The sequence below is a fragment of the Ochotona curzoniae genome, unplaced genomic scaffold, assembly GCF_017591425.1.
Source record: "Ochotona curzoniae isolate NIBS_2020 unplaced genomic scaffold, NIBS_Ocur_1.0 contig_523, whole genome shotgun sequence".
Taxonomy (NCBI): Eukaryota; Metazoa; Chordata; class Mammalia; order Lagomorpha; family Ochotonidae; genus Ochotona; species Ochotona curzoniae.
In genome coordinates this window covers 3,326,137-3,342,164 of record NW_024466459.1, presented here as the reverse complement: position 1 = coordinate 3,342,164, position 16,028 = coordinate 3,326,137, and the positions used below count along the sequence as shown (strand labels likewise).

Sequence of the window (16,028 nt, the reverse complement as noted above, 5' to 3'; positions counted from 1 at the left end):
ATGGTCAGAGCACTACCAAGGTTATTAAAGAGAGATTAAATCAAAAAAGCACTATGAGAAATTTGGCAGATTTAGGGAGCATAATTTATTGGTATATCTTTCCATAATTCCACCTATTGAATCGGTAATGCCCTCAGTTTTTAAAAGCTAAACATAAATACTACATAACTGTTCTGCCACACCTAAAGCCACAACCTTTACCTGCCCACACCAATCCCCACTGACCAAATCAACAATAAAACCTGTCACCCATTTCAGAAGTCCACTGAGTAGCAAATAATCATGGATATTCATTCTGTCCCCCGCCCCCCCGTTCTTCCCTCTCTGTCTCCAGAATCTGAACTAACACAGGAAGTTATCCATCTCTTGGAGAAATCCCAAATTCCGGAGTTCAGCAGCCAGTACATAGCGATGAATGTAGTACATGGAAGAGAGCAAGACAAATATACAAACACAGCAAAGTGTTAGAAAGCACACAGAATCTGAAATAAAAAGGAAGCAACTCCAGGTTCCAGAGGGCTTGATGGCATCAGGCTTACAAGAATCGAAAAAGATTTCTGTGTTTCTGTTTATTTTTAGCCTGATCCAAGAATCTCTATTCTTGCCATCGAAGAGACCCATTCTATTTTTCTGCTTGTAAATTATTACTTTTACCTTCATATAACATGAGACCTAAAGAAAAGTTATAATAGTAGTACAGGAATTCCCACACACCTTTTACTCGAATACATTAATTTTTTACATATTGTTCCTTGAGTTTCATCATTTTGCATCTATATCCATATATTCACACACATAGACAGAGAGGGAAACCCTGAATACTGTTTTCTATTATTTTCATGTACAAGTTACAAATAACAAGCCTCTTTATACCTAAAAACTTACTGTATATTTCCTTAGGACAAGGACACTGTCTTTCATAACCACAGTAGTTATTAAAATCAAGAACTGTAATATTAACATAGTAATATCAATGTTTCTTGACTTTGACATTTTTTGAAAAGTATAATGTCTAAATCTGAATTTTTCTGATGTTTGAAAATGATTACATTTTACATTTAATAACAGATTTGTAACGTGTTAGAAACTTAGTTTATAAAAAAGCAAACCCCAAATTATAATGACAATATTAGAATGACTATTTCCCTACTGCCATCCTTAAGAAAAGCAAGTGAGCCTCTTTTGAAACTCCGACCTTGATGTTAGTCCAGCTCCTTACTGCCGCCTGTGCTATAAGGGCACGACTCATGATCAATTATCAGGGTTGGAACACTGAAAATCTAATATTAATATAATAGGTAAAGATGCAAAATTCAGAAGTACATATAAGTGCATACAAGGATTTGTACATCTGTGTACATCTATAATATATATACATAGAAGACAGTAAACATCACTGTTTCATTTAGTTTAGCATAAAATATCAAAATGGAAAGAATGAATATAACATTTCTAAATTGTCTGACCTTCAAGCAACCTTAACTCCAACCAACATTTAAGGTCTCTTCTTACTGATATAACTATTCAGCAGTAAACTAACCTCCTACTGTTAGCAGCTCATAAAGTAAGCTAGAATCCACTCTTAGATATAATGACAAAAGGCAATGCTTTACTCAATCCTCCTAAACCGAGCCCCATAGTAGTTTAGGCTGTCTGCCTGGGTATAAAACCTGGAGTCCATGCAAAACATCCCAAGTCCACAAGCTGTGAGACACAGGTCAGAGTTCAAATCAATTACAGAGGCTGGAATCTTAAGCACAGGCCACTGGAGCATGACGTCCTTTCAAACAGTCCTCCGCTAGTTCTTGGCCATGAACTGACAGAGAGGGATGTGCAGGCACTGGATGGATATCAAAATGTGACTGTTACTGGGTAGAAGAAATACTGAACACTACAGATTAGACAATGAGGGGCCACACCAAAGGCCCTACCCAGACACAGCACACGGCTCCCCAACAACCTGGAAATACCTGGGCATCCAGCTGAACTATGACAAAGGCCACACCTCAAGCCCACTCTAACTGAAAGCAAGCTCTTCCAAGCAGTGGCACTCTGCAGGCGGGGTCTTTCCATGCTAGAGGAGACTGAGTAATATCCGAGGCTTTCCAACATTGCCTTAACAGAATGGAAACCAAATCTACACAACATAAAGATGACTGACTAGAAACTCAACAGTCTACAAAGACAAAAAAGACAAGACAAACCCCTCAGTATTCCATGCAGGTAATTAACAGAATCTGCAGTCTTTCATCTATAATATTCTTTATTTAAAAAGTAATAAATAAGCTAATAAAAAGGAAAAACATCTTACTGATCAACACACACAAAAAAATGAGTTAATAAGATCAAAGCTGAACCTATTAACATATAAGAGTTTAAAGCAGTTAATATAAATAGCTTCAAAGAACTGAAGTAAAATATATTCCAAAAAATTAAAGGAAACAGTGTTTTAATGAGAGAATAGAAAGTCAAGAAAAACAGAAATTATTACAAAGGAGAACAATCCAGAATCAAAAGTATAATAATGCAAAGGGGAAAAAAATTACTTCATAAGCTTAATCAAAGATTTGAGATTGAAGAGAGGGTCTGGGCAAGCACTGTGACAAAGAAAGTTAAATTAGCACCTGTGATACAGGCATCCCAGATGAGTGTCAGCTCAAGTCCCAGCTACTGCACTTTGAGTCCCACTCCCTGGTAATGTGCCTGACAAAGCCCAGAAGCTGGGCCAAGTGAGGGAGACTAGGATGGAATTCTAGGATCCTGGCATCAGCCCAGCCCAGCCCAGACTAATGTGCCATATGGAAAGTAAACCAATAGATGGAGATCTTTTTTTCCTGACTCTCTATCATTTTGTCAACTCTGCTTTTCAAGTCAAAAAAACAAACATTTGAAAAGAGCAAGGGTCTGTAAATGAATGGCAGGTCAATAGAAATTACCTAACCCAACCACAAGAGAAAGTGAACAATTCAATGAATGTAAACAACACTATAGGTATCAATGAGACAAATCACAGAGCCTTACATGTAATTTGAATACCTGCAGAAGAGTGTGAATAGAGGATGAAAAAATAAAGAAATAAAGGAAAACTGGCCCAAGTTTCCCAAGTTAAGTTAAAATGTCTGACTTAGAGAATAAGAGGTTCAGTAAAACTAAACAAAATAAAAAAAGAACAAGCATGACTCAGAGACATTAGAGTTCCAACGGCTAAAACCAAAAACAATAGGAAAATCTTAGAAGTGGCTAGAGGAAAAGACACATCACATGCATGGGAACAATAATCAGAATGCCTGTTCATTCTCCATCAGAAACAACAGACACCAAAAGAAAAACGAGCACTTTAGATGTGATGAAAGAAATGAAAAATCAGATAACACAAAAATAAGCACATATCATTAGTAGAACTGCACTTAAAAATGCTAACAGCTATTCTTAAGGATGAAAGGAAATTGTATCAGCTAAACTCTCAGACATAGAGAAATTAAGAGTATCAGCAATGGTGAATAAGGAGAAATATAAATGACCATTTAATCCCCTTCTAATTTTCTCCAAGGACAAATGGTGACCTAAACAGCACTCAAAGATAGCGTTCATAATACAAAAAAAAAAAGTTGCAGTATGAGGACAAATTAGCAGAAGCAGCAGCTATGCGTGAAACAGTAGCAGTAATAACAGAAGTAAAAACAATAGCAAGAGTGGCAGGCTGCAACTTGAAAAAGGCATTGCAGAAGGCGTAGGCATTTGGCACCATGGTCAAAATATATTGTGTTGGCACACATCCACTCATTTTGGAAGTGCATGGTGCAAGACCCTGTTCTTCAAACCCAGATTACTCCTCATGTGCATGCCTGAAGGCAACAGAAGGTGACTTGAGGACTTGGGTCCACATTTAGCTGACTGCATACTACAAGCAAAACAATTCCCAGGCATTATTTCTTGAAATTCTGACCAGACCATTTTGCAGTAGGTGCTGGTATAAGGCACAAAGAGGTAACTGCTCCAGATCACACAGCCAGGAAGATATGCAGCCTGGATTCCTACTCAGGAGCTTGTGTTCAGCTAATAAGCTAAAGCTGTATACATAATATATCATGTACACATTTGTGAGGTATACTGTGATGATTTTATTCCTGTATATGTTGCATAATGATCAACTCAGAGTAACTGGCATATCTACCACCTTAAACCTTCATTATTCCATTATAATAAATACAGAAATTACCCATTTTAAATATTCAACATAATACACAGAACTGAAATGAAGAACATGGGGACAGGCACTATGGCCAGCAGGATGAGCCACTGCTCGAGATACGAACATCCTGTATCAGTGTGCTGGGGAAGCAGCAGCAGGTATCCCACGCAGTGGGTCCCTGCCACCCACACCTGAGACCTAGGGTGAGCTTCAGGCTCCTGCCTTCTCCTGGTACAGACAGCTGGGGAGTAAGCCAGCAAATGGAAGATCTCGCTCGCTCTCTGCTTTTTCTGTCATTCTGCCTTTCTAATAAAGTTTTAGAACAAAACAAAGTAAAAAAGAGATAAAAAGAAATGTTTGTATTAAGGCTCTGTCTGATCAAACCTGACACAACTCAGGAGGAAGTAAAAGGCAGGTAAATATCTAATCAACTAATCAATTAATTTCTTCTATAGCAGGGTGGTTTGGTTTCATTGCCTCTTTCTTATTAACCAATTAAGTGCTCGTAACATTTTCAGGCCCGTTATAAGAGGCTACACTGCAGATAACTGATATTTATTTAATAGACTTTTCTAGAATATCTCAACTAAGGGCTTTCTGGAAAATGTGCTATTTAAATACGTGAGCTATCTCATATTCATTATGTGATATTTTACAAAAGATGAAAATTTTCATGAATAAACTTTTTACAGCATTCTACACCTTCTGCTTTTCCTTTTCTCCTTCCCATCGTAATCTCTCACTCTTTATTAAAACTATCCTCTCAGAAGTCACTGTGGCATGGTTTTCATCTCTAATCCAGAGGTCCTTTGATCACCAAATCTGAGGGCAGCCTGCCTCCGTTGCTCTTCACCAGCTTGCACTAGAGGCTTGTCTTGCTTTCCTTGGCTTCTGTAACAGAGTGCTATGCTGGGAGACTCTCTCGGTGGGGAACATATCTCCAGCTCCTTCGCATTCTCCATTTCCAATGCTCTCCTTCAAGGCTCTCAAGGGAGTCGTGCTTCTGAGATGCATTCCTACAGCCATCTGCACCATGTCTGAACAATTGTCTGGATTTAACTAACTTCCCAAGGAGATGAAACACAACTGTCCACCAAGGTTCCAGCAGCCTCCCTGGCAGCTCCTGTCAGACATTCCACTACTACAAAGAACGCAACTATCAGAGAAATCATTTCTACTATGTGCAATAAGTCCTTTGACTCCTCCGCTTACCCCCAACATCCAATGAGCCACCAAATCAATCTCAGCACATGGTGCCTTATTTGTAACCCTGCTGCTACCAGCCTAGTACATGAAATTCTTCATTAATTCTGCCTTCAACTCTCACTCCTCACCTCCAATCATCCACCCCATTGATCATCTAAGAAACTGCTGCCAATTTACTTCACTAAAGCACAGCTGAAACTGTCACATCTGTCAAAACTTGGATGTCTCCCTGTCTTGCTGACAGTAATATATATTTTAGTGCTTCTTTTCTTTTGCAAACACAACCCAGTGGTCTAGGAGCTCAAGCTAAATCCTCACTCACATTTCTTGGTACCAAATCTTCTCCACCTATAAAATCCTACGCAACATGTAACCTCTAGCTCAATTGTTACTTCCTCTGTTAACACTTCCTCAAACTCTCCAGAAAAAAAAGCACTCTCTCCTTACTCAAAAACTTCACAACATAGTGCCTCAGAGCTATCTGTCTCTCCTGCAGGAAACAGAAATACAAATTTTAGGAAACTTTGTCATAATGTTTGTGTATACATATGTATATGTTGAAAATAAGTTTTAAAATTAAATAAACAAACAAATAAGAGCCTAAATCATAGACTCTGTAACCTGAGAGAAAGGAACAGTTAGTCACTAAGGAGAATAAGCAGAGAAAAATGTGTTTAAACAGTGCCTAAGAGTGCTCCCTATTCCTTCACTAAAATAGCCATTGTTCTACTTATTCACACCTGGGAACCTTATACAGTGAAAAATGCTTAGTTTGGAGCTGAAGTATCCCTCTTGGCCATATTTCTCCATCAAAATATTTCATGGTGAGAATCAGTTGGGATAAATGCTTTGGAAAATGCCTCACCTCACTTGACCAAATCCATGGCCAATATGCCAGGAGCTTTCCTCAGTTCAGACAATGGCTGAACTAGCCCCAAGTTAAACAAACCACTTGTAGGAAAAAAGTGGAGTCAGCTGATTGGACTAGCACTGCAGTAATGAGAGTGCAGTCTATGCCTTCTTATAGGCAACATACTGCTAAAGCAAAGGACCCAAGTTGGAATACTTTACCACCTAGAGGGCATTCCCACAAGCTACTTCTTAAAAGAAAATTCAGGGCCCGGCGCAGTGGCCCAAGTGGTTAAGGTCCTCGCCTTGCACACCCGGGATCCCATATGGGCACCAGTTCTAATCCCGGCAGCCCCACTTCCCTTCCAGCTCCCTGCATGGGGTCCAGGAAAGCAGTCGAGGACAGCCCAAAGCTTTGGGACCCTGCACCCGCGTGGGAGACCCGGAAGAGGCTCCTGGCTTTGGATTGGCATAGCACCAGCCGTTGCGGCTCACTTGGGGAGTGAATCATCGGACGGAAGATCTTCCTCTGTCTCTCCTCTCTGTATATCCGCCTTTCCAATAAAAATAAAATAAATCTTTAAAAAAAAAAAAGAAAAAAATTCAAATTTCCACTGAGAACTTACGAAAACTTATTTACAAATTCCATTGAGCCCCAATTTCTCTGAAGTATCTACTTCAAAGAGTAGCTCTGACGTTGAACATTCCCACCAAATGAATGGAGCTGACGAATGTGCTTGGTTATCTGTTTGTTGTAAATACAGCCTACTTAGAGTTTAACTAGTTAAATTTCAGGGTAATTAACAAATGACATTTACTCATTTTACTCAACTGAATATTAACAAATTTGAACCAAGGTTTTTTTTTCCCAGAAATATTTCCAACATTCTATTCATGCTGTAACTTAACATTGACTTCCAAAGAACACATTTCTTAAGAAGTTACCTTCTGCCATCAGCTATTTTGTAGATGTGAATTTTGCTTAACCTTTAATCCTGATGTTAGCAGGATACCAAAATAAATTAACAATCATTAGCGTTAATGACTCTGTAATTCACTGAGGTAAAGAAACGTAATACAGTCATTAGGCAGATTTTATTCACACATTTTTAAAAAGGTTTATTTATTTATTTGGAAAGCAGAGTGAAAAAGAGACTGACAAACAGACATAGATCTCTGCCATTTGCTGGTTCAAATGTCTGTAGCAGCCAGGGCTGGGCTATATTAGTCAGAAGCCAGGAACTCCAGCCTGGTCTCCCATGCAGGTGACAGGCACTCAAACTTTGAGCTGTCATCCTCTGCTTCCCAGATGCCTTAGCAAGAAGTATTTTGAAAACCAGGACCTGAACTAGCACTATGATAGCAGACATCGGTGTCCCAAACAGGAGCTTCATCCACTCTGCTCCAGCCACACATTTTAAAATGACAAAAAAGTTCTTTCATGGTGTTTAACTACCTCAATCATGACAATACAAAACAAAAAATGTTATCAAAATATCATTATTTCTTTTTATATTACAAATAGCTCCAAAAGCAATCAATAAATGATAATATATGGTCACAGTAATATTCCTAAGGATATCTTGTCCTTAATCACTGAGCCTAGGTAGCAATTAAATTGTAAGGCATTAAGTGCCTAAAACAATTACTAATATCAACTCGGTACTATCCAGTGGTTTCCAAAGCATCAGAGGCAAACCACTGGATGATATTATGTTTAGTCATCCTCTTTCGACATTTCAACAATTCTCATTAATCAAATTGCAAAATAAGTGATTCATAAAATAACTATCACTCTACTTACACATTATACATAATTGTTGGAATCAACTTTCACTGGGAATTTTGTTACTTACTAATAATTTTGTTAATTCAGATTCTTCCCAAAACTAGGATAGTTCAGAATGCCAGTTGTTACCTATTATACTTTTTTCTAAACTTATCCCTAGAGATAAGAGATATGTGAAACTATACTAAAAAGGAGGGATTTTATATGGGATTGCCACAAATACTTATAGAGATCAACAGGCCACACAATCCATCCAGTCCCCTGGAAATCAAATGCCAAATCAATGGTGTAATTCAGTCAGAGCATGAAGGCTTCAGAAGCAGGAGTTCCATGTTCATAGCACAAGGTGGGCATCTCAGCTCCAGCAGAAAAGAATGAATTCACCAGGGCCCAGCACGGGAGCCTAGTGGCTGAAGTCCTTGCCTTGCACGTGCTCGGATCCCATATGGGTGCTGATTTGCATCCAGGACACCCCGCTTTCCATCCAGCTCCCTGCTTGTGGCCTGAGAAGGCAGTCGAGGACTGCCCAAAGCCTTGAGATCCTGCACCTGCATGGGAGACCCAGAAGAGGCTCCTGATTTAGGATAGGCTAAGCCCCAGCCATTGCAAACGCTTGGCGAGTGAATCAATGAACAGAAGGTCTTTCTCTCTCCTCCTCCTCCTCTCTATATATCTGACTTTCCAATAAAAATAAACAAAGCTTAAAAAAAAAAAAGAATGAATTCACCCAGGCTGCCTGCTCCTGAGCAGGCCCTGTGGGGATGGGATGAGCTCTCTCCACATGGATCGGGGCACTTGTTGGCGCAGTTCACTAGCTCACATGCTTTCCCAGGTGTCTGGGTCAAGTTGATAAATAAGATTGTTGATGGTGATATTTTCTGCCATACGAAGATTTTCATTCTACTTGAGTCAAATATTTCTTTTAGTTTATACTTCATGAGTTCAGAGAGGTTTGGTATTTAGAGAGATCTCCTAAAGCCCACTCTGGCAACATTCTTTTTGCTTTTAGATATGAGTATTCTCAGTTGTTTTTTGCTGTGGTTATTGTTGTTGTTTTAGTTAATTTTACTTGAAAGGCAGAGAGACAGAGATATGGAGATCATTCCATCTGCTGGCTCACTCCCACTAAATGCCCAGAACTCAACACAAGTCCACCCCATGGGTGACAAGGATCCAGATAAGCTTTCAGGAAGCTAGCAGGAAGCTGGATTGGAAGGAGAACAGCCGGAGCACAGGCCGAGTCCTCTGACGCAGCAGGGAGGCTCCTTGAGAGGTGCCCGAAGCCACCGTACCTGGCACCTGTCCTTGGGCATTTTTTAGACTGAGTTCTGAATACATCTAGATATTGTTTCTGTTTTTTTTTTTTTTTGGATGATCAGAAACCAATTTTATTTTCTTTCAGGGAAGTAACAAATTATGGCAACTTTTTATAACCTTTTTTTAAATGTATAAATAATGAACTGTTACTGAATTTGTATTACAGATGTTTAATTCTTGTACCTATAACATCCTTTTTGCTTTTTAAATTCAGGGTTATGCCTCCTGCTTCACAAAACTGAACCACCTTGCCTCTCTTCCACTTTCTCAAATATACGTAATATTAGATGGAATCAGTTCTTTGTTTAATGCAATCTGTCATAAACCTGTAGTTTGAAAAGGAGTATTTTAGTACAATCCTAAATGCTATGCTTATATTTACAAGGGCCAAGTTTCGCATGCTACTTGCATTGTGGATTCTGAATCTTTTCCCTAGTCTTTCATGTTAACTTCCACTGGGCTATTTCATGCACCTGCAATGAATCCTTTATCCAAGCATAAGTTTCCATAACACCCTACATCATATAAATTCAGTGAGTTATAAAAATAGTCAAATATTGAAAACTTTACTATACAATATTAAAACTTCACATCACACATTGGTTAATATAACTGCCAATTTCATCTGGCAAGTGTTAATATTGGAAACCTGTCAGGCTCACAATGACAACACACATTTTCTGAAATGTTGATTCTCATTGAAAGGTCAAATTTTTAACATAAGCAACAAATACTATCAGCTGTTTAGCTTGAAATGACACGTCCATCTTACTAACTTTTTAAAATGTCTGCTAAATGTCAAAATCTGAATAAGCATCACTTGTTAGTCATTCTTTTAAATAAAAAGTGGTTTCTCTCTCTCCCTTTCTCTCTCCCTCTTTCTCTCTCTTTCTCCCTCTCTCTCTTCTTCTCTCTCCCCTGTCTCTCTTTCTCCCTCCCTCTCTTTTCCCCCCTCCTTCTCTCTCTATCTCCCCCTCCCTCACCACCCTCCACCCCCCACTCCCACGAAGGCAGCTATTGCAAATCATAACTCAAAAGATTCAGCCAAGTGCTTTTCCTCTGGGCAGCCATTGCACTTTGATATGCAGCCTAAGTTCTTTATGCATAGTCCCATTTCATCACTCAGATAACAAAAAGATGTATATTCTAGGTACAAGAATTAACACAATTAGCAAGTTGTACTGCTTATTTCATAAAGAACATTCTTGAGTAAAACTGACTCTTTCGTTTTCTTGCAGCTGTGAGGCAATGAAGAATCTAAGACCTTCCAGAATGACTTCTGGATAGAGAGAACTAAAGTTGACATATCCGTGTATGTCCTGCTTCTCTTCCTCCATACTGCCTGGGGGACATCTGTGCCTGGTGTGCCATGCATCTGTACAAGGCTCATCTGCATCACTTTCTAACTAGGTTCCAACTAAACGTGGTACAAAAAAATCTGATAAAAGAGTTTTAATTGTTAAGGAATGTAAACATTGATGACAAAATTAATTTAAAAAAAAAAAGGCTGGAAGCTAGCACCAGAAACATAAAAACAGTTACTGTGATGGAAGGAAGACAAAGACAGCATGAGGGGAAGGATAGCGGCACACTTCCGGGACAAGGGCGATGACGCAATCCTTGCCTGGGTACTAGAATTTCTTCATATAATTAATTATGAAATGTTGTGCTGTGCATACCTAAAGATTATATATCTTAAAAATGTATTAAAAGACTAGCTCTTTCATGTATTATATCAATAACTGGATTTCTTCTTTAACTTGGTTTATTAAAATTCTAAATTTAACAAGCAGATCTATCAAGACAAAAAAACCAATTAGGCATTACATGTAGGAGAGAAGCCACGTCCCTCCTTAGGGAACAAGAGGAAACATCCAACGGGGTGGAAGAAGCTTCAAACGCGATGTTCTGTTTGCAGAAAGAGCAACTCCAGTCTGTTCTCCGAAGACAGGATAGCTCTGCAAATGGCGCTTGTCCTTCCGTGCTGTCACTTTCCTTCTTTTGCAACAACAATAGTTTTCCAAATGTCTTAATCCAAAGCAGAGATCTTTTTTCAGATTACTTTAAAAAAAAAAGGAAGGGGGGGGAGCAAAGAACACCCCAGTACGTGACCAGGCTCATTGACACACAACTCTGTGACGTGGCGATCCGAGGAAATAAGTTCACAGTTACAGAGGTGAACAAGCCCAAGCACGTTTGTGAATGGCAGGTCAGAGTTAAATACAGGAGCACTGCCACTGAACTAATATTCTCCTATCATGCCTCATCAAAATCTAATCTTGTTTTTTTTTTAAGATTTATTTTATTTTTATTCAAAAGTCAGATATACAAAGAGAAGAGAGACAGAGAGGAAAATCTTCCACCTGCTGGTTCATTCTCCAAGTGGCTGCAACGGCTGGAGCTGAGCCAATCTGAAGCCAGAAGCCAGGAGCCACTTCTGGGTTTCCCATGAGGGTTCAGTTTCCCAAGGCTTTGGGCCGTCCTCGACTGCTTTCCCAGGCCACAAGCAGGGAGCTGGATGGGAAGCAGAGTGCCAGGATATGAACTGGCACCCATATGTGTTCCAGGCACATGTAAGGTGTGTACTTCAGCCACTAGGCTACCACACTGGGCCCAAAAAATCTATTTTTCAACACTCTAAAAATAAACTCCACACCCATTGCCCAACCCTTCCCATTTTCCCTACAGCGGCAGCCCTTACAATATATGAGTTTATATATAAGGACTGTATTTGTCCTATATTGCTGATAAGCAAGGATTTCACAGTCTTTCTAGTACAAGGCAGCTATGACAACAATATGGCAGAAGGGTTTCAAACATAGAAAGACAAACCATGCCTACCTTGAATTATAACTTTATATTTGTAGCAAAGACAACTGCTTTTAAGAGCATATTATTACTGTGCCTGAAATCTAAAAATTCACCACACAAAATCTTTAAGCTGGGTTAACAATCAGGTACGTCAGAAACATCGCAATCCTACCTCTTTCTCATGCATTCGAGAGAGAAAATGATCTTCATGCAGACTGCTGGATTTCCTTAGGCTGAACCTGGGAGTCATCTGGCAAACGAGACAACTACTTAGTACTTCTTTAGGACTGGTTTATCCTTAACACAGAAATGAACCTCTTTTCACTCCCTGTAACATTTATGTATTTACTTAAAAGACAGAGTTACAGAGAGACCAAGATCTTCCACCTGCTGTCTACCAATGCCAGGCTGAAGCCGGAATCCAGGGGCTGCCTTTGAGTCACCCACACAGGTGTCGGGGAGCCAAGCACTTGACCCACCTTCCCCTGCTTTGTAAGGTGCACCAGCACAGAGCATGGAGCAGCCAGAGAACAAACCGGCTCCCATACTGATCGGAAGTGGAGCAGCTAGGACATGAACCAGCACCCCTACGGGATGCTGGATCCCAAGCAGCAGGTCAACGGCTGTGCCACAACATTGTCCCCTCAAAAAGGAACTTCTAAAATGCTTGAAACATACGTAATTCTGCTATGGCAGGGGTTCAGATAAGGGTGAAGTGACTTCTTCATTTTTAAGAGACTATTTTTTTTTAATGAGGAACTATTTTTAGTAAATAATGATTATTTTATTTAAAGATAATGGTGACTAGAAAAAGTCCAATGGAATTTTCACCTACCAGAGAAATTGGGACAGGCTTCTGTCTCAGGTACCGAGGATTTTCTATCTGAAAAATTTAAAATAAAAATTTAATAATCTTGAAATTGCAAATATTAACTGATAAAACACAGAATTCTGCTGCTTTGTGAAAACATTTTCTATTTGGCTTGACATTTAGTTCAATTTTTAAATGGGAAACACATTTTTAGCAGCCCTTTAGCAAATAAACTATAAAACAAACGGCTGTGCATGCACAAAGGCGCCTTCCTGATCCTCTCACTGTGAGCCTCCCAGTCTTTTGGTCCTCTCCTCCTCTAAGCTCTCCAACAACTCACGCTGCCAGAACCCAGGTGCATCTCATGTCCCCTGTATCCGTGCATCCCTTTGTCCCCTGCAGTTCCTTCAAACATGAGCCTATTTAGAAAACTCTTAGTGTAATCGCTGCACTACCATATCTGGCACATGAATAGTTCAACACACCTGCTTAAAAACTGTCCATTTGCCTTTCTAGGTTCTTCTGTTCCCCAGGGTACCCTGCCTCCAGGGACACATGCATACATACACACACACACACACACACCCTGCTCCACATTGAAAACACTCCACAGAGACTTGGATCTGAGTCTGCAGCTGTGAAAGCATGCTCTCAACCTCTTCTCATGCCTAACTTACTCAAAATTCACAAATTCTCCTCAGGAAACTTAGTTCTTGCTGCTCCCATAGGACTATGGAAGTTCTTCTCTTCTCTTTCGCCTCCCTCCCTCCGTCCCTCCCTTTTTTTTCCTTCAGCTAGCACACATCTGTTCCAAGGATGCGGAATCTGCAAACAGATCATGATGCCTTGCTCACCACTCTTGCCCTAGTATCCATCACTAGGAAGGAATTGAGATCTGAAAAGAACACCAAATGGACTATATAAAATAATAAACAACATAATAAATGGAAAATTCAGTGATAGAAAAATAATACACTAGAAAAAAAACAGAAAAAATTGAGGCACATTTTGCTGATGATGAAATCTGAATGACTAATAAACATAAGAATATGCCTAATCTCCTTAAAATATGACTTTATGAGATATTTTATACTTAAGATTGGCATTATTAAAAGTTGACAATAAAACCTTTAAGATGTGACATTCCTCTCTGACAGAATATTGAATTGGGCACTCACTTTGGGAAATATTTATTAAATAAAAAGAATCTATTTAAGTACTGTGTAAGAGAAAGAGGCATGTTCCTTAGCAAATAACACAGTACTGTATAGACACAGCTTTTTGAAAATCTGAAGCAACAAATATCCAGCTCAGCACAGTACACTCAATCACTACTTATCATGTGAACTGTGTGAAGGTTTATGTACATGTATATGTACATACATATTTATGTATACATATATGTAATTTTCTTTCAGAATGCAGAAAATAAGCATGGAAATTAAGCTGTTCACCCAGCCAGCATGATGCCATGATGGTTCAATTACCTAATCCTCCACCTACAAGTGTAGGTATCCCATGTGAGTACCAGTTTGTGTCCAGCAGCTCTACTTCTCATCCAGCTCTCCCCCTGTGAACTGGGAAAGCAGTAGAAAATGGCCCAAGGCTTTGGGACCATGCACCCACTTGGGAGACCCAGAAGAGGTTCCTGATCTCTAGCTTCAGATTGGCTCAGCTCTGGCCATTGCTGCCATCTAGGGAGTAAACTAGTAAACTAGTAAGCTAGTATCTACTAATAACTACTAATAACTATCTACTAGTAACTACTAATAAACTAGTAAACTAGTAAGCTAGTATCTTTCCCTCTGTCTCTAATTCTCTCTGTAAATCTGCCTTTCCAATAAAAATAAATACATATTCAAAGCAAAGGAACATTGTTCAAACACACACATACATCTGTCCATGCATAAAATCCTAATTCATGAAGCAAAATCAGATATAAGGAGGAAAAAGTAAGAAGAAATAGGAATTTTGAAAGACAATTAAGCTTTAAGTTTAGACTTGAAAAACTAGAAACCCAATAAAACATATGTAACTTATTTTCACCCAGCTCTACATTTATAAGCAGTGTAAAAAAATATTACTTCAGTTAATTACTATGTAGAATTTCAACTATGCAAAAGTAACTCCTATTTTGTTCTCTTCATCTTTAAGTCATTAATAAAAATATCAAAGACCTACTTAAAAATCATTATTTCCCTTCTCAAGTCAACCCTCAAAACCAGAAAATGTCTAACTCTAGTTTCTAAAAGCAACACTTCACACAGTAAACAAGGAAGAATATTCTGTTGTTATTATTCAGAATATTACATTGTTTGTCTCATACACTTTGAATACACAATGGGAATTACTTGTAGTAAAGCACGTTCTTGATTTTATTTGGGGGAAATGAACAATCTATTTTCTGATTTTGTAACAGCACCCAGATGTGCTCTGAAGCAGAATGTTGCCACTTTGCAATCCACAGCAGCAGACTTGAAGCAATCTGTACACAGTCTTAACGTTTGTTTCACATTCTTTTACAAAACTTTTGCTTCTCTCATAATACCTCAAGAAAGAATGCAGCAAAGAATTAGCAAAACGGGATGTAAAAGGATTTATGTGAAATACTGAAGTCTAAAAGAACGTTATATAAAATACAAGGCCAAAAATAATTAAGTTCCAATGACATGATGACATCACACATCTGCACATGTCTTAAGAAACAAACTGAATCACAACACTAAAAAGCAAGCCAGACATGATAGCAGGTATCTGAATGTTCTTGAATAAAAACTGCCTCCTGACATTTTACTTCATTTTAGTTTTTCAGCAGGCCCATTTGTTTCATTCTAAAGGGTTTTCTGACAGATTGTCCCCCAAATTATTTAGGATTTAATCCAACTAGCACAAAGAAATTCCCTCCTTATAGATAAATGCATGAGCTATTACACAAACTCTGGTTCCATCCCAAGGTTTTAATTCAGAGAGATGGAGTCCTAAGCACCAGGATAGGGTCCCAAGCACCATATTTCTTTTGAAATACATATTTTTTTTATTTGAAAGGCAGAAAC

The 16,028-nt window shown here is 38.9% G+C and overlaps 1 protein-coding gene across 1 annotated transcript in view; it reads right to left on the bottom strand.

Moving 5' to 3' along the window:
• Positions 1 to 16,028, bottom strand: part of CEP112 (centrosomal protein 112) — a 362,513-nt gene that overhangs the window by 302,232 nt on the left and 44,253 nt on the right. Inside the window, exons 6-7 of the mRNA XM_040989545.1 lie at positions 13,000 to 13,047; positions 12,337 to 12,414 (exon numbers count right to left, since the gene is read on the bottom strand). Coding sequence (XP_040845479.1) covers positions 12,337 to 12,414; positions 13,000 to 13,047 — 126 coding nt within the window. The remainder of the gene's footprint in view (positions 1 to 12,336; positions 12,415 to 12,999; positions 13,048 to 16,028) is intronic.